This window comes from Myotis myotis, unplaced genomic scaffold, assembly GCF_014108235.1.
Source record: "Myotis myotis isolate mMyoMyo1 unplaced genomic scaffold, mMyoMyo1.p scaffold_m19_p_7, whole genome shotgun sequence".
NCBI lineage: Eukaryota > Metazoa > Chordata > Mammalia > Chiroptera > Vespertilionidae > Myotis > Myotis myotis.
In genome coordinates, this window is record NW_023416379.1 from 73803610 (window position 1) to 73823513 (window position 19904).

General features: G+C 40.5%; 1 protein-coding gene across 2 annotated transcripts in view; it reads right to left on the reverse strand.

Annotated features, from left to right (window-relative positions):
• Positions 1 to 2784: 2784 nt before the first annotated feature.
• BEND6 (BEN domain containing 6) overlaps positions 2785 to 19904 on the reverse strand; it is a 59912-nt gene continuing 42792 nt past the window's right edge. Inside the window, exons 4-7 of one of the 2 annotated variants that reach the window (XM_036318496.1) lie at positions 13896 to 14122; positions 11603 to 11795; positions 10628 to 10764; positions 2785 to 4043 (exon numbers count right to left, since the gene is read on the reverse strand). In XM_036318496.1, coding sequence (XP_036174389.1) covers positions 10637 to 10764; positions 11603 to 11795; positions 13896 to 14122 — 548 coding nt within the window. In that variant the 3' untranslated portion in view covers positions 2785 to 4043; positions 10628 to 10636. Of the gene's footprint in view, positions 4044 to 10627; positions 10765 to 11602; positions 11796 to 13895; positions 14123 to 14716; positions 14781 to 19904 lie in introns of those variants that run through there. The other variant, XM_036318497.1, reaches the window with a different exon arrangement.

The following is a 19904-nucleotide window of genomic DNA, read 5'->3' on the forward strand; positions in this document are numbered from 1 at the left end:
GTTTTCTACTAGAAATTTTAGAATTAGGTTTTAATTTTAGGTCCATTTTTTAAAAAAAGTATATTTTATTGATTTTTTACAGAGAGGAAGGGAGAGGGATAGAGAGTTAGAAACATCGATGAGAGAGAAACATCCTTCAGCTGCCTCCTGCACACCCCCCACTGGGGATGTGCCCGCAACCAAGGTGCATGCCCCTGACCGGAATCGAACCTGGGACCCTTAAGTCCACAGGCCGACGCTCTATCCACTGAGCCAAACCGGCCAGGGCTTAGGTCCATTTTTTAATTCATTTTTGTATATAGTATGAGGTGTGGATTGAAGTTCATGCTTTTCCATACGGATATAGAATTGTTCCAGCACCAACTGTTGAAAAGACTATCCTTTCTCCTCTTAATTACCTTTGCATCTTTCTCAAATACTAGTTGTCTATATATGTGTGGGCCTATTTCTGAAATTTCTATTATGTTCCATTGATGAGTTTATCTATATTCATACCACTACCACACTGTCTTGATTGCTGTGGCTATGCAACACCTCTCAAAATCAGGTAGTGTTAGAATTGTGCACCTGAAACCTGAATAATTTTGTTAACCTGTGTCACCCCAATACATTCAATAAAAAATAAAAATAAAATTTGTACCTTTGGACCAACATCTTTCCATTTCCCCCATCCCCACAGCCCCTGCTAAGAAGCATTCTACTCTCTATTGCCATGAGTTCAATTATTTTAGATTTCACACTTGAGATCATGAAGTATTTGTTTTTTTATGTCTGGTTTATTTCACTTAGCATAATGTCCTCCAGGTTCATCCACGTTGCTGTAGATGGCAGGATTTCACTCTCTTTTTAAGGTAGAATAATATTCCAACACATTGTCTTTATCCAGTCATCTGGCGACAGACACTTAGGTTGTTTCCATGTGTTGGCTATTGTGAATAATGATGAAGTGAACATAGGAATATAAATGTTTTCTTAAGAAACTAATTCATTTCCTTCACAAATATACCCAGACGTGGGTTGCTGTATCATGTGTTAGTTCTATTTTTAATTTTTTGAGGAACTTTCCATACTGTTTTCTATAATGGCTGTACTAATTTACATTCCCACATACAGTGCAGAGGGTTCCCTTTTCTCCACATCCTGGTCAACACTGGTCATCTTTTGAATTTTTGATAATAGTCATCTTATCTGGTGTGAGGTGATAGCTCATTGTGGTTTTGATTTGAAGATCCCTGATGATTAATGATGTTGAGCAACTTTTCATGTAACTGTTGGCCATTTGTATGTCTTTAGCAAAATGTCTATTCAGGTGTTTTTCTTATTTTTAAAAAATATGTTTTTTATTGACTTTAGAGAGAAAGGGAGAGAGAGAGAGGGAGAGAGAGAGAGAGAGAGAGAGAGAGAGAGAGAGAGAGAGAGATTGATGTGAGAGAGAAACACCGATCGGTTGCCTCCTGTAGGTGCCCAACCAGGGATCTAACCTGCAACCTAGGTATGTGCCTTGACTGGGAATTAAACCCACCACCTTTTGGTGTACAGGACGACGCTCCAACCAATTAAGCCACCCGGCCAGGCCTGTATTTTTGCATCTTAGTCCGATTTCTACTTTTTATTTATCTGGAACTCTTTTTTTTTTTAAATTTTCCTTTCTTTATTGATTAAGGCATTACATATGTGTCCTTATCGCCCCATTGCCCCCCCACTCCCCCACTCATGCCCTCACCCCATTGGTTATGCTTATGTGCATGCATACAAGTCTTTTGGTGGATCTCTCCCCCTTACCCCCACCCTCTCCTACCTTCCCTCTGAGGTTTGACGGTCTGATCAATGCTTCTCTGTCTCTGGATCTGTTTTTGTTCATCAGTTTATAATCTGGAACTCTTTATGAAATATGGTTTGAAGTAGAAATATAACTTAATATTCATTCATCAATTGTCTGTCATTTATTGAGTAAACCTCCCTTTCCCTACTTATTAAAGGTTCTACTTTAATCATATTCTAAATTCTTATATATGTGAATACATAGTATGTACCTTACACATATATGAATATCAATTTCTTTCTGGTCACTCTATTCAGTTTCATTAGTTTTCTTAATTTGTAACTAATTTAAAACCAATATATGAAGCTGAATTAAAAACCATGCATATCTTCTATTAGCCATAAAAATATCAACATATCTCAAATTCCTTTAAAGAAGGACCATTGACATTTCAGTTGAGTAATATAGTTATGTTTTGCAAAGGAAATTTTATTAACACTTAGTAGGCAAAACTTATGTTACAAAGTATTTTTTAAGGAAATAATACAGATAATATAAGGACATTGTGTAAATATCCTACACAGAATGAATATTTATTATGGATATTGTCTGTTTATTCTGCATAGCAGGGCTCTTTTTTTAAAAAAAATATTTTTATTAATTTCAGAGATGAAGGAAGAGAGAGAGAGAGAGAGAGAGAGAGAGAGAGAGAGAGAGAGAGAGAAACATCAATGATGAGAGAGAATCACTGATCTGCTGCCTCCTGCACATCCCACACTGGGGATCAAGCCCGCAACCCAGCCATATGCCCTGACCAGGAATCAAACCGTGACCTCCTGGTTCATAGGTCGACACTCAACCACTGAGCCACATGGGTCAGGCATGAGGGCTCTTTTGAGGACAAATCAGGTAGAGCCACACAGCCCAACTGTAATGGTAGTGCCTCAATGTGTGGGTAAAAGAAGCCATCAATCTAGAAAGGGATTCCCCTCCCCCCTGGATTTTATACATTAATAAGAAACAAGCAAATACTGTTTATGTTTTCAATGAGATTTATTTATTTTTAAGTAAAAGTAGCAAATGTTAACATAAGTTATTTCCTTAGGAATAGTCATTTTGTACAACTACATAGTTATTGAGCAACGTTTATGGAATGTTCCTTGGGTCTTCAGTGCTGAACTGTCTATTATATGCATCGTTTTTCACAAGTTTATGCATAACCTTGTGCACTTGAAGAAGCATGGCGTAGCGATGCAGAGCTGTCACCTGCCAACCTGACATCAAAGGAGAAGCCTCTTGAGGAAGAAAGTTTTACCTTTCAATCATTTGCAAAATGGTATTTTTCTTTTTGTGTGATTATCAACCCCATATGATTTTAATTATTTTTTCTTCTGATGTTATGAAAACAAACCAGTTAAAACTAAGCAATGTACTAATATAACCAAATACATAGGACATTATGTCTTACATAGGCTGTTTTAGATCACATTGGTGTTTTATATTGCATATCTGCATTTATAGTTCCGGGCAATAAAAAGTTAGAGGCATGCAAGCAAACATAAAAGATTTTTCTGAAAGTTGATGCATTGTGTAACAATTACAAATTTGGGGGTTTATTTCCTTTATTTCCTTTGTAGGAGCACAACGAAACAGTTTCATATTAAAATAAAAGATCTTGCTGCTCTCATTTTAAAAAATTTCTATTCTATATATTTTAAGTAACAGACTTACCTTGTAATTTTATTGCTCAAACACTATGACTCGGTTAGATAGGCTCATCAGATTTTAGGCTGACTCTGCTGCTCTCCTACTTGTGAACAGTGATTATTTCCCTGTACTTTCCCACACATGTGCTCATGCTAAAGATCCGAAAACCAACATGGAGAGTGACTGGGGATAATAAATGTACAGCCATTGATGAGGGCAATGACAAATTTTAAGGGTTGACGTTTTTTTGTTGTGATAAGAGCTCTGACTCTCCTGTTAAGTTAGCTGTACAGAGAAGATTTTGGGACAGAAAAAGGCAAGAAACCATAATGCATGCTTGTTTAACTGCTAGAAATTCTCTAGTTTGATGCATCGTGGGTATTTAGGGTGGAGTCTACATGCAACTTCTTCAGCAAGCTTGTTGCTCCATCAGGAGAGTCCGTCGACGGTAGAGCTGTCTCAGCCCGTCCCTGCACCTGTCCCTCTGTGCTCACCAGGGAGGCTGCAGATTCTCCAACAAAATCCAACGGTACATTTAAAACTGGAGGTGCTTTATTTCAGATACGTATAGTGCCTATAAAGGACACATTTCAAAAAACAGAGCAAATTCTATTTTAGAATTCTTAGAGTATTTTAACAGGGGCAGTAGTTTTTGTGTGTGTGTGTGTATTACAAATTTTGACTTAAATTTTTAATAAACATACAGATCAAAATACCATAAAAATGGTCAGCCTTTAAATTCTACAAACCTCTCCCAAGGAGGTTCTATCCCATCACCTCAATCGGGAAACTTGAGAGGGGGTCAGCCCCAGGCCCCTGCAATAATCGGGGCATCAACCCTCAACCCCTCTGCAAATTTCAGTCAGTCAGTGACCTCTTCAGGGCAACGCCAGGCAGTGCAGGATTAGACCTCCATGCCACCACCCACGCAATACTAACCCCAGACTCGCCCTTAGCAGCTATTCCTACAGGGGTGTCTGGGCCGCTGCCTGAGGGAAGTGTCGTTTAATATTAGGACGGAGCTCCACCTCGTTACAGGGGATCTTAGTCAATTGTAACAGGTTCCCTTTAACTTGTACACTGACTCTCAATATATAGTTAAATTATTTCCTCATATTGAGACCGCCTCTCTCCCACAAGGAAGAACAGCCATTTTCTCTTTGTTAACTCAGCTACAAACTTACATTCATAAACGAGAAAAGGCTTCCTATATTGGACATATTAGAGCTCATTCCTGCCTACCAGGACCCTTAAGCGAAGGAAATTATCAGGCGGATTTACTAACTCTGCCCAGTAGTTTGTGCAGCTCTAGAAGAAGCCTGGCGGTCTCATGCCATTCACCATCAAAATGCTTCTGCTCTCCGTCTATATCTAGAGAAGCTGCTCCAAGTATTGTGCGTGACTGGGGCCATTGTCCTACTCATTTTCCTAGCCCTGCTACTGGAGCTAATCCAAGAGGATTTAGACCCTGTGATTTATGGCAGATGGATATTACTCATGTCCCATCTTTTGGCAAACTTTGCTATGTGCATGTTTGTATTGATACCTTTTCTCATGTTATCCTTGATTCTGCACGTACAGGAGAAGCCTTTAAAGATGTAAGTCAACATCTATTCCAATGCTTTTCCTACCTAGGAATACCAAGGGCACTTAACACAGACAATGGGCCTGCCTATACCTCTAGAGCTTTTAAAAACTTATGCTCTACATTCGGCATCGCACATACTACAGGAATACCCTACAATCCTCAAGGCCAAGCAATCGTAGAAAGGGCTCGCCAAACTTTAAAAACACAAATTAAAAAATTACAAGAAAATGAGTTTAAATATTCCTCTCCTCATCATGTTCTACAACATACTCTGTTTGTAATTAATATACTAAATGTAGATTCTGAGGGAAATTCTCCGATATACAGACATTGGAACCCTGATCTAACTAAACCTAAAGCCCTCATCAAATGGAGAGACTTGCTTGCATGAGCCTAGAAGGGACCTGATGTACTTTTAGCCTGGGGGAGAGGATATGCTTGTCTATTTCCACAGGACGCAGACTCACCTGTGTGGATTCCAGACCGTCCGACCTCATGTCACACCGCCCTCCGCCTCTGCCTCATCTTTTTCCCCGCTTGCCCCCCTCCCCGTATCATCCATATCAGCCGACCCAGAGGGCACAGCTGACTCCTCCCAGGACGCCCACACCACCATCAAGCATGGCCCTGATGGACCCGTTGATCCAGCAGTTCAACATGCTGACGCTTCGCGAAGCCCGTTGCCAGCGATGTCGCCTGCTAGCCAGATCAACGAGGACAACCAAACCACCGACTTTAGGACAGCTGAAATCCCTTGACTGAAGAGGCCAACAACCTTCTACAGGAACAAGGCTCCTTGTGCACTCCATCCACTATGTTTATAGCTATGCTCGCTATCATTGCTTGTCAGTCTTCTTCCGAGTCTTAAACAACCCAATCCGAGAGCTGGCCGCTGATTTACACGTGCTATCATTTAAAAAATAAAAAAGGGGGAACTTGCCTGAAGCCGTTCCATCCTTGCTGCTTGACACAGTCGCTGCAGGGAAGAAACATCTGCACAGCATATGTTTCAAGGGACCTGTTGTATATGGCATACTGTTCTTAATATGTTGCTCCCCTTCTTGGCGCTATGTGTTTTAACCAAGGTCACCTCTCTGAGAAAGGTTGTTTCCCCAGGTGGGGATTTTTCCCTGGAGTTAGGGATTAACAGGACTAAGGAAGGGAATAAATCAGTAAAACCCCTTAACTAAGTGCCAGGTGGGTAGTTAATCACCTTTACTAGGAACAATCACGCTTAAGCTACATAATCTTTACTTAGGATAATCTCCTTCAGTTACTTCCTTGTAGTTTAACAGAACAATAGAGTAGTGACCTTGGAATGGAGATAACAAATGCCCTCACCTTTGGAATAGAATGGATAGGTTTAACATCATCTGGTATAAATACAGATGTAACAGGAGAATAAAGACAGAACCTGGACGGAGAACCTGACTAGAGAACCTGGCTAGGCTGCTGATCAACTGAACGCTGTCTCCGTGTCATTCCTTCTTCGCCGACTCCGTCCACACCTTTGGGAACCCCTGGACCTGCTGGGGTTGGACTCCAACATTCTTCCTCTTCTCTGACGTGCTCCTCATGGCCAAGCCTCGGCCCGCATTGCATCTGCTGCAGGTTGGCACCTTCCCCTGCCAGGCCCTCCACCAGTGGCCCAGTGTCCACTCCACAGGGCCTTTGGCCACTCATGAGGCCCTTGTTGTGGGCTGCTCAGCCAGTCCTCTCCCCGTGAGAGAGCTACTTCTACCCTCACACCAGGAGGAGCTGTTGCGCTACGACCACAGTCTCACTTTGGCCATCAGCAGCCAGAAGAACGAGAAGAATCTTACAAATTCCAGATCTCAGGATACTTCAGGGATAGGTCAGGGTCAGGAATACAAAGCAACCTTCTTCAGTACTGAATAAAACACAGAGCCCGTCATGGTTGGAGAGGGGCCACTTTGTGCTCGCCTGGGACTGAGCCACACCGAGTTATCCGGCCAGCTCTCACGGGTCAGGAAACCACGTCTGACCCAATTGAACCTCCACTTGCCCCCTGGATTTTAGTAAAGTGTTGTGTGTGTGTTTAAAAGTCTTCCCCCCCCCCCCGCACCCCCCCCCAAAAGAAATACGAAAAACTTTATGCTAATGTTGGCTCTCTAATAGCTAGTAATTGTATGACCTTGTTAATTCACTTAACCTTTTTAGGCTTTAGTTTCATTATCTCTAAAATAAGGAAAATATTTAGACTAGAATTTTTCAACCTTGGCACAGTTGGTATTTTGGGCTGGGTAACTTGGGCTAGGATGTTTAGCAGCATCCCTGGCTTCTGTCCACTAGATGTCAGTAGTATCACCCAGTGAGTCAACTAACAATATCTCCAGACATTTGCAAATATCCCCCAGTTGAGGGGCAGGGGACAAAAATCCCTTCAATCCCATTTCAGCACTGCTGTGTTAGGTCAACTTTAACTTTTAATATATGATATGTAACATTATAGTACAAATTATATATACTTGGAAATTTCTGGAGAAGGCTGTTTAGAGGAATGGTATAGAGGTGGTGGTACGCTAATATTCTTATAAATAAAATTTTCTTCAGCTCCTACAAGAGAGAGGGGAAAATGGAGAAAGGCCAGAAAGATTGGCCACATCAAGCTCTTGGCAAAGTGTGAGTTTCAGGCAACTTGAGGGCAGTGAAAAATAATATAAATGGAGCCACTTTTAAGTGGAGTCAGAACTGCCATCCCAGAGGAACTGCATGTCTTACTTATTTCTCAGCCCCTTGGAATGTGAAAACTGGGCAAAAGAACCCAAAGCAGCATTGTATCCCAGACAGTTGTTTGCAAAGATAATAAGAAAGCAGGTATGATGACTACCGGACTGAAAACTGAAAACATTCTTTAGAATTAGCATCACGGTGTTAGCTTCTTTGCACAATAGAAATTCTTCCTTCTGTTAATGTAATTGTTCCCCCTTCCCTTTCTCATAAACACCCCTTGCCTCCCCTCCTAATTGGAACACTAGTTGGCTTTCTGCCCAAATCGGTGCTTTTCTAAGAACTGTTCTTTTGGATCTCAAAAAATGCTTGTTGCCTCTCACTTTGGCCTAACAGCTGTCACAGGAATGTGAGAGAATAGATGATAAAGGGGGAAGGATGTAATTGAGTATTAATCCTCAAAGAACTAAGTCTTAGCTGGGAAATGGCTGTCCTTTCAAATCCAAGCCACCGATGGCAACCTCGAGCTCAGTACTGGGTGGAGGGCACAGTCAGCCACAGGGCACGTCGGTGGGGGTTGCTGGGCTTCTGGAACGAATAGGAGTTCATATGTCTATATGACTTTGAAGAATCCTCCCTGTTAATAGTAATGCAAGGGAATTATTTTTCCAAAAAAAACTTTTGAGGGAGAGGGGTTGGTTGAGCAGGGGACATAGTTTACCTAAATAAGTGTAGTCAACTTTGGGGGTTCCTGTTAGTTAAATGACCACTAGATGGTGCTATATCTGACTAATGCATCAAGTATGGCTAAATACGCTGCCCTTCCCCACATAGTTTCTCAGTCCTTTTTGAAATAATTTTGATTGAACTATACTTCAAATGAAAGATACCTGTCAATTAAAAAACTTTTCCCATTCAGAACATAATTACTTCTGACACCTTGTTAGTCTCTATTTCTAATTCAAAATATATCCATTTCCATTCCAAGCAACTTGACAATCAAGCAAGGCTAAGGCTCAGAAGGCACAAGAAAATATTGAGTTCATAGCAAGAGATTTGTTCCTTTTTAAAATGTTAATTGAGGCCATACCCAGGCGATTTAATAACACTACTCCTGGCAAGCACAAGCAAAACTAAATTTCTTCAACACTCTGCTGACTGATCTTGTCAGAGATGAGTTTTGTACTTACCCTTGGCAGTCTGAGATATTAAAAAGGCAGAAGTTAGAATATTAAAATGCTTTGGAGAACCCTGAAATGTGATAATGTGCTACAAAAGATAGCTCTATGACTCGTGTGTGTGGTTGCATGGTATTTAGAGAGGGAACTTGGCCATTACACACATTAATAAGGTAGCCCGTGTCAAAATGAGAAGTTCTGAGGGCTTATTTAAATACTATCTACTAACTGAGAAAATATGAAATTCACAGCCTACTTAAATTTTTAATCATGAGGGATAAAATGTCCTTATGTTTTATAAATCTTGAAGTCAGTCTACCAGTATATATGAGCTAAGGGAAAGAATCACTCTGCAATTGTTATAAGTAATTTTGTTTGTCTTTAAGGAAGAGAGACTATTGTTGACCCTCATCAGTAGCCTTACTTGGATAGCAAAATAGTAAAGGACCCTCAGGGAGGAAGGGGTGGTAGTTAGCAATGGGTGGAGAGTGGGTTGGTTGAATTACTGCAATCCACAGTTCCACATCTCATTTAAAACACAGAAGAAAAAGACAAAGAAAATAGTCTCAGAAATGATAGAGTTAGACGGAGAACAGGCAAAGCAGAAGTTAAATGGACAAAAAACCCTGCCCTATGTTTACCCTATGGCTCTATTTACCAATTAAAACATTAATAACATTGCCCTAGCTGGTTTGGCTCAGTGGACAGAGCATCAGCCTGCGGACTGAAGGGTCCCAGGTTTGATTCCGGTCAAGGGCACATGCCCAGGTTTGGGCTCGATCCCCAGTACAGGAGGCAGCAGATCAATGATTCTTTCTCATCATTGATGTTTCTATGTCTCCCTCTCCCTTCCTCTCTGAAATCAATTAAAATATATATTTTTAAAATGGATAACATAATAATGCATATTTTTACATATTTTCCATCAAAATAATGGAGAGGAAGGGTGAGCACAAGTGAAACAGCCAGGGGTTGTAAAAGCAAACACAAAATTCTATTTCAGGGTTTGCCTGGGGCTGGGCCTGACTCTAAAGTGCATCTCCGTAAAACTCATTGTAAACAAATAATTCTTTTCCTTAGTTTAATACAAACATCTTGGTAAAAATCCTCATCCAACAAGCTAACTTTAACAACTGATTTAAAGACAATGAGAAGCAGAATGGGGGGTGTGAAGGAAACCCCTCAATACTTCCAGCCAGGAGTTGGTACACAGGTCCGATCGCTGGGTTAGAGCTGTGAGTTCAGTCTCATTGACATGCCACAGCTTTTCCCCAAAGATGTGTATCTCATGTGTTCTAGAGGAACTTTGTAAATTGTCATGTGTTCTTCCTTTGGCTCCTTCCTACCCCTACCACAACTTAACATGTGTTCTGTGAAGGGAAAAAAAAGGTCCTCAATAAAACATACTTGGAAAACACTACATACTATATGCTCTCCTTGGAGATTTCTGGGTGCACTTGGGCATCTTAAAGGGTATCAAAATATCTGGGAGTTTTTAGGAAGGGAAAATCTGTGTGACTGAAGTCATCATTTCCCAAGTTTAAATTCCCTTCCCTGTCCCCACCTTCACCCCCAGGAATATCAGCATTTCACAGGCCACTGGTATTCTCGAGTAGAGTGTTCAGAAAATGCTTTTTCAGGGATAAAAGTATTGCATCTTCTTGCCACATCAGAAGAATGGTGAAGGTTGAAAATACTTACCACAAGGACCTACTTAATATCCTGAGAGTTCATATTTTTGCTTAAATTTGGCTTCTTGGTACAGTTGTTCAGCTTTTGCCCTATCATTCTTCTGATCGAGACATCATCCGTGTTGGGAAATAACTGTTTTGTGACTCCTATAAAAAACAACAGCAGCACACAAAAACACTTCAGGAGGCCTTTGCATCTTAGGATATGAACTGAGATAAAACATGAAGCACATTACAATTTTGTCTTCATTTTGCAAAAGTAGCCCAAGCACCCATGAGATCTTTAAATAGATGAATAGATAAGTAGGCTTTACAAAGAAAGCAAGAGATAACAAAGTTCTACGTATTTGTCTTCCTATGGTACCACTCAACTTTAACCTTACTGCTTGCTCTGAAATCTCTCCTTGCTCCAAAATGCTAGGAATTTAATTGTATCTATCCCAACATCAGTTAGGATAGTTGAGTCTGACCCTTTTCCAAGTAAGAAATTACATACTATTAAAATATAGAGAGCTGGGATTCAGTGATTCCCTAAATTTGTTAGATATTTTCAAAAAATTATTTGACAGTCTAGAGTATTATATTTAAGGAGAATCAGTAAGTTGAAAACCATAAGTAAAGTCAAATTAGCCTCTTTCTTCCTAGAATAAAGATAAGGGATAGAACTAAGACAAAGAGAAAATAAGATACAAACTATTAATGAAATTTTGGTTGAAAGGATTTTGAAAATTTACTTTTCTAAAGCCATGAATTTTCTGAATCCAAACTTTTCAGTAATATTCAATTTTAGTTTTAGTTTAATATCTACTTTTAAAGTAAATTTTTTCTATAAAATTTCCCATATTTACTAGGGTTTAGATTGTCCTCCAATTTTTCTTTCACAGAAATATAAATTTGAAGGAAAATATCATAAAAGAATAACTTAACCTAGAAGGATAAAATAATTTCAAAATCATGTGACAGTATAATACAATCATTTTATCACCTATGATTTCTTGAACTTCATTCTGATTCATAGCTGGCTTTACCGCTTTCTCCCTTGAAGTAGAGGATTTTGCACCGGTCAGGCTGTGTGTGGCCATGTATTCATTTGTGTAAAGTACTTGCATTAAATCATTAATAAATTTCTGAGGTTTGCTCTTGTTACAACGAGCAATCTGCCATTTTTCAATCTTGAACTGAAAAAAAAAAGAATGAAATTGGAAGAAGAAGAAAAAGGAAGTAAAATCTGGAGGAATATATTAATAATTAAGGCATACCAGAAAACAAAATCAATGTTCTTTAAGGAGATGCATTATACTTTTTAAAATATATATACTTTATTGATTTTTTACAGAGAGGAAGGGAAAAGGATAGAGAGTTAGAAACATCCATGAGAGAGAAATATCGTTCAGCTGCCTCCTGCACACTCCCTACTGGGGATGTGCCAGCAACCAAGGTACATACATGCCCTTGACTGGAATCGAACCTGGGACCTTTGAGTCCGCAGGTCAATGCTCTATCCACTGAGCCAAACTGGTTAGGGCAATATACTTTTAGTATATACTTTACATTTCAAGTGTTAGAGTTAAATGCTGTCTTTGAGAAAATTCCCAATATTTGTGAGTATATACATATACAGAATATATACATATTCTTGTTATGGAATCTGGATTTGGTGCTTTGAGAATTAGTCCCCTCCTCAATACTTAACTAAGTGTGGGAGGCAGAATAATGGCCCTGGAAACTGTGAATGGGAAAACAACTTTGTAGGTGTGATTAACGTTAAGTATCTTGAGATGGGAAGACTAGCCTGGGTTATCCAGGTGGGTCCTGACCTAATTACAGGAGCCCTTCTATGCAGAAGAGGGAGGCAGAAGAAAGGGCCAGAAAACAGGACATGATGGAGGAGAGACTGGAAGAGTGAGGGGGACTTTGCTTGCCATGGCAGGCTTTGAGGATGGTGGAAGTGGCTGCAAAACAAGGAAGGTGGTTGCCTCTAGAAGCAGGAATGGCCTTCCATTTACAGTCAGCAAGAAAACTGGAACTCGGTTCTACAACCACAGAAGCTGAATTCTACAACCCAAAGGAGCAGCAAACAGGTTCTTCCATAGAGCCTCCGGAAAGGAGCCCCCTGCCAATAGCTTGATATTACCGCGCTTCTGACCTACAGAACTCTCAGATACTTAAACCGTATTCTTACAAATTACTAATTCTGCGGTAATCTGTTAGACTGCAGAAGGAAACGAATACACTAAGATTCAAATATTCTGAATGATAGACTTTTAGTATTTAATATTGCTCTTGAAGGCCTATTTTCCAACAATAATACCTGATTCAAACGAAACTCCTGTCTTTTTAGCTTCTATATTTTTATTAAGAGAAATTGAGGAAGTAGCAAAAGAGCTGTGTTCAGACAGCATGCAGAGGATGAAATTTACCTCTTTCCAATGATATGATTTCATAGCCCTTAATGCACAGTAATCCTTCTGTTACTGGATTTAGAATTGTCTAGTTTTAAAACATCATACTGCCTACAATTTGACTTTAGTTTTAGAAACAACCTGGGTATTTGTTTCACAAATATTAGATTTACTGTTTTATGTAATAGGAATGCTATGGTTGTGATCTAAAGTTACAAAGTATCTGATAAAACAATGGTCACTTTGTGCTCTTTTTTTAAAAAATGATTTTTTATTGTTGAAAGTATTACAGATGTCCCCTTTCCCCCCCATTGATCCCCTCACCCCTCTCTCCCCCCAAGGCCTTCATTGCACTATTGTGTGTCTATGGATTATGCACATATGCATATAAGTTCTTTGGTTAATCTCTTCCTGCCCCCTAACCCCCTTCCCTCTGAGATTCATCAGTCTGATCCATGCTTCTATGTCTCTGGATCTATTTTGTTCATCAGTTTATTTTTCTTTATTAGATTCCACATATGAGTGAGACCATGTGATACTTGTCTTCCCCTGAATGGCTTATTTCACTTAGCATAATACTCTCCAGATCCCTTCATGCTGTCTCAAAGGGTAAGAGATCTTTCTTTTAGACAGCTGCATAGTATTCCATTGTGTAAATGTACCACAGCTTTTTTTATCCACTCATCTACTGGTGGGCACTTGGGCTGTTTCCAGATCTTAGCTATTGTAAATAGCACTGCTGTGGACATAGGGGTGCAGCTATTCTTTCTGACTGGTGTTTTGGGATTCTTAGGATATATTGCTAGTGGTGCTCTTATTTTAATTTTTGTATTTAACTATATCCCAGAGAAAGATAGGGTGGGTATTCCCACTGACCTGCTTCTCATCAGTGTGATGCTCTTCTTCAGCTTTCAAGGAAATTGGTGAACTGGAATTAGAATTAGAATTAGAATTACTGCACATGGAGGCAAATGAATCTGGTGAGGAGTTGTTTGTTGCTCTCCAGAGGGTAGATGCAGATGTAAACATGGTTCCGCGACCCTTAAGCACGGCCTCTGCCATACCAACCAATTCTTCAAACTGGGTAACTGCTTGTGGTAACACTAAAATGGCAAGAAAAAGTAACACTTTACAAATATTTTTTTTTAGTAACAGGACATATATACATTTCTTATTGTGGGTATATGCATAGACATATGTAGAACAAATCATTAACTTTTGCTACCTTTGGAAAACAAACATGGTAAGAAAAGTGGTTGGGACATATTTACTTTTTATTAAATAATTTAGTAATTGCTCCGTAATAAAAAATCAATTTATAAATATTTGGTGACAGTATTTAAATGTTTATGCATTACATTGTAATAAAAATGAATGTTTTTGCACATTGATTATTTTTTCTAATTTCTAATAGCATTATTTGAAAGTATTTAATGTGTTTGGAGACATTACTGATTCTATTACCAATCACCTTCCAGATACTCACATTAAGCCAGCTTAAGTGACAAGATAAACTAAACCATTTCTCACAGATTAAAATAAATTTTCCAAGACCTCTGCGTGTGGTTTGCCATGGAGTCAAATTCCATCAAACTAATAAAAATTCATTGCCACAACTCAAATCTATGTTCTCATATATCAAAGATGAATTCTGGTAATTAACTGAATGTCCTTTCTTTTTTTCAGTAGAAACTTACACATTCAAACGTTTCATGTCTCCATGTTAAATGGTCTTCTCTGTTGTTATATTTAGTTTGTTTCCTAAGGACAAATAACATTTTGTTGGAGTTGGAAGCCACCTTGAACCCTATCTATTTCAACTCCTCACTTTATGGTTAAGGACAAAAGACAGAATTATTTTTTGTATATTTCTTAAACATATCAGTGAGCTATAATCTTTAGAATAATATAAGATTTGAGAGCTGAAAATCAGGTATATTGATGACATGTCCAAATTAATACATCTGGTACTATATTAATAGGAAAATCTACTAAAGAAGAAAATCTTATATATTTCAATTAATATTTACTAAGCACCTCTCCTTTGCCAGACACTTATTCAGAAATTACTAATTGAGCATTTAATAATATTAAACATTAATCTAGCTTTTACTCTGTGACAGGCCTTATTCTGGGAAGTTTACTCATGTTCATTAATTTAATCTTCATTGCAACTCTATGAGATAGGTGTCATCATTATCCCTAATTTATAGATGAGGACAAGTAGGCAGTGAGAGGTTAAATAACCCATCCAGGGTCAACCCAAGTAGTGAGAAGAAGAACCAAGATTCAAATTCAGACTCTGCCAATTTCATGCTATAAACTAGAGTTGGTCTATTTATATGCGAATTTTCCCCCCAGTAAATATATTGGAAGTACTGGCCAGGCAGCTCAGTTGGTTAGAGCGTCGTCCAGATATGCCAAAGTTTCGGGTTCAATCTCTGGTCAGGAAACACAAGAATAAGTATTTCTCTGTCTGTCTGTCTGTCTGTCTCTCTCTCATATCATGCAAAAAATCCTACCTAATAAAAGAGAAACATGGTAATTAGCGTACAACCGCTACCCTTCCCATTGGCTAATCAGGGCAATATGCAAATTAACTGCCAGCCAAGATGGCGGCCGACAGCCAGGCAGGTTGAAACTAACATGAGGCTTGCTTGCTTCAGTGACGGAGGACTCCAAAGTTCCCTGCCTGCTGCTGCTGGCCTCTGAGCTGCAACTCTAAGCAACTATGTTACAAATATAGAAGCTAAACAAAACCCCAGAAACCTGCTTTAGTCCGTAGGGCTTCAGCCAGCAGGATCGCAACATTGTTTCAAATACAGAAGGTAAACAAAGGCCAGAAACCTGCTTTCAGCAACGGAGGCCTAAGAGCTGGAGCCAAGCCTCAAAGCTAAAGCTGGCCCAGAATAAAAAAAAAAAAAGAAAAAAAGGAGCGGTTGGGAGCTTCAGTCACCCGCCAGCCTGAAAACAGCCCTCAGCCCCTCACCCAGGCTGGCCAGGCACCCCAGTGGGGACCCCCACCCTGATCCAGGACACCCTTCAAGGCAAACCAGCCAGCACCCACCCGTGCACCAGGCCTCTATCCTATATAGTGAAAGGGTAATATGCCTTCCAGCACCGGGATCAGCGTGACAGGGGGCAGCGCCCAAACCCCCTGATAGCCCTGCGGCTCTGTGTGTGACAGGGGGCGGGGCCACAACCTCCCTATCCGCCCTGCTCTGTTCCTGACAGGGGAAGGTGCCCCAACCCCCTGATCAGCCCTGCTCTGTGCCTGATAGGGGGGAGCTCCCCAACCCCCTGATCGCCCTGCGGCTCTGTGGGTGATAGGGTGTGGCGCCCCAACCCCCACCCCACGGGCCCTGCTTTGTGTGTGATGGGGTAGAGCCATAACCTCCCCATCGGCCCTGCCCTGAGTGTGACAGTGGTGGCGCCCCAACCTCCTGATCCGCCCTGCTCTGTGTGTGACATGGGGGAGCTCCCCAACCCCCTTTTGGGCCCTGCTCTGTGCGTGACAGGGGTGGCACCACAACCTCCCCATCGACCCTGCCTTGAGTGTGACAGGGGGCGGTGCCCCAACCCCCCAATCGGCCCTACTCTGAGCGTGACTGAGGGTGGCATCACAACCTCCCGATCCGCCCTGCTCTATGCATGACAGGGGGCGGCACCCCAACTCCCCAATCCACCCTGCTCTGAGCCCAATCCCTAGGGGCTGCACCTAGGGATTGGACCTGCCCTCTGCCACCCGGGAGCAGGCCTAAGCCAGCAGGTTGTTATCTCCTGAGGGGTCCCAGACTGCGAGAGGGCACAGGCCAGGCTGAGGGACCCCCTCCTCCCTCCCGAGTGCACAAATTTTTGTGCACTGGGCCTCTAGTATATATATATATATATATGAAAATTGTTAGAGATTTGTGACAATTTGAAAAAACTCACAGATGAACTGCATAGCCTAAAAAATGAAGAGAAAATTAGGTATTCATGAATGCATATAACACACAAAATATGTGTTAATCAACTGTTTACGTTATCAGTAAGGTTTCTAGTCAACAGTAGGCTATTAGAAGTTAAGTTTTTGCAACATGGATGGACCTTGAGAATATTAAGCTAAGTAAAATAAGTGAGTCAGAAAAAGCTAAGAACCATTGATTTCACTCATATGTCGTATATAAAATTGAAACTGGTGAACACAAATAGCAGTGTGGTGGTTGCCAGAGGGAACGGGGTGGGAAGTGAAGGGGTCCTAATATATGGTGGCAGGAGAAGATTTAACTTTGGGCAGTCGGTACACAGTGATCTTGTAACATAGAAACCCGCACCTGAAACCTATATGATCATATTAATCAATGTCACCCCAATAAATTTAATTTAAAAAGTGGGGGGAGAAGTTAAGTTTTGGAGAGTCAAAGTTATACATGAATTTTCAATTGCATGAGTAGGGTCAGCACCTCTAATGGCCGCATTGTTTAAGAGTCAACTGTACTAATTATGCAGACACTCAACATTTTCCAACCACTATGTTAGGTGCTAGGGATGAAACTGGAAGCAAAACCAGATGTGAATGTAGTTTTTTTGCAAGTGAGAGAGGGTGGAGGACATTATTTACGTAACTATTCTGTGTAGTAAGAATTTGGCCTGCACAAAGGAAGGTCTATTTTGCAGCTCCCCCTCCCCCATTCCCATCCTACCCCATCAGTTCCTGGGAGGTAATCTCTAAATGCTTCAAAATTTATCAATAGGAATGTCTTCGTTATTCATGGTGACCTCCTCAGACCACACTTTATAGTTTACGCTAAGGGGTTTCTCAGGGTAGGAATGCTCATACTCAATAATCTTAGGGTAGAAGCTGGCCATGGCCAGAAAGCCAGAAAGATTTAGAGACTGAGTTCAATCACATAGGTGATCAATCAACCAATCAGTCATGCCTATGTAATAAACCCTCAATAAAAACTTTGGACACCAAAGCTCAGGTGAGCTTCCTAAATGGACAATGCTTCATGCAAATTGTAACACATAAATGCTAGGAGGGTAATGCATCCTGAGGACAACAGGAGCTGCACATCTGTAAATGGCCCAGACTTTGCCCTATGTGTCTTTTCTAACTCTGGCTGGTTCTAATTTGTATTCTTTCACTGTAAAAAATGAAACCATGAATAGGATAGGTGTCAGTGAGTTTCTCTAGCAAGTTATTGAACCTGAGGGTGTTTTTGAAAAACCCCAGAGTTTGCAGTTGGTATCAAAAGTCTTAGGCAGACTTGGCAGTCTAGAGGACAGTGCCCTTAAACTTGCAGTTTGGCTGACTCAAGGTACACGCAAAGAAATGAAAAATTACAGTCGTTAAGTGTGTAAAAAGTAATATAAATTGAGCCACTCTGAAATGGAGTCTGAGTCCCATAGGAATTGCCTTTGCACATCTCACTCCTCAAACTTCTGGGATATTAAAACTGGTCGAAATAACCTTTGGACTGGACCTAAAGCAGCATTAACCCAAACAACTGTTTGAAAGATAAGAGAGCAGATATTATGACTACCAGAATGAAAATTAAAAACACCCTTTAGAATTAGCATTACTATGTTAATTTATCTGTATCTATAGAAATTCCTTTCTTCTACTGATACAATTATTCCTCTTCCCTTTCCCATAAATACCCTTGCCTTCAACTCCTAATTCAAATACTATTTGGGGTTCTGCCTGGATTATTGCTTCCCAAAAATAAGCTACTCTTTTGGATCTAAAAAGAATGCTGTTGCCTCTGCCTTTGGCCGTTTATTTTTAGGCTGAGTGTCACGAAGGGGAAGCGTAATGTGGTTGACCCCGCGAGGGAAAGGAAAGCTTCGATGGGGAGGTCAAGATTGATCTGAGAGCCGAAGGCTGAGCAGGAATTAAATAGTTAGAGGGAATGAGAAGGTCATCAGAGGCTTAGGAACCACATGTTTTGATTTTGAGGAACTGCAAGAAGGCCAAAGATAGAATGTAAAGACAAAAAGAGGATTTGTTATAAAGTGAGGTTTCAAGAATATTTATTGTGTTTTCTAATAATGAAATGTGTACCTGTTCATTGGAATATATCTCTGTCATCTCTGTGTATCTCTCTCTATATTCATGTATTTTCTTTTACACACTTAGAACCATACTGTATACACAGCATTGTAGCATGTTTCTGTTTTTCCAATTAAGTCTGTAAGTTGAATATGTTTCCTAAATTATTAAATCTTCTCGAAAATATGGTTTTTGAGGTCTGTTGTTTTTTTAGAAAAGAAAGCAAGAATTTATTGACTGCAGCGAAGATATACTTAGGACAATGAAACAAGGAAGGGCATAGAACAGCGGTTCTCAACCTGTGGGTCGCGACCCCTTTGGCGGTCGAACGACTCTTTCACAGGGGTCACCTAAGACCATCCTGCATATTAGATATTTACATTACGATTCATAACAGTAGCAAAATTACAGTTATGAAGTAGCAACAAAAATAATGTTATGGTTGGGTCACAACATGAGGAGCTGTATTTAAAGAGCCAGAAGGTTGAGAACCACTGGCATAGAAGAAGCAACAGGAGAGCCTAGGATGGGCTGCTCTGACTCACGGGGCCTGGGAGACAAGTTCAGAGGGTTAGCCCAGGACCAGCTGCTGCTGCCCATTGCTTCCCTGGTTGCAAGTCTCATGGGGTCCCTTAGAAGTTAGGGAATAGGTGCTTATAGGGGAAGGAGAAGGGAAAAGGAATGGCATGGGCATGCTCCTTGGAGGGAGAACACAGAGGTCTGATTTACATAGAGTCAAAGGCAAGATCTTACATTAAGTCTGGGCAGAGATTACGTAGATAAAGTGAGATGATATTGACAAAAGGATACACCTGGTTAATGCATACTCATCACAATATATACTGAGT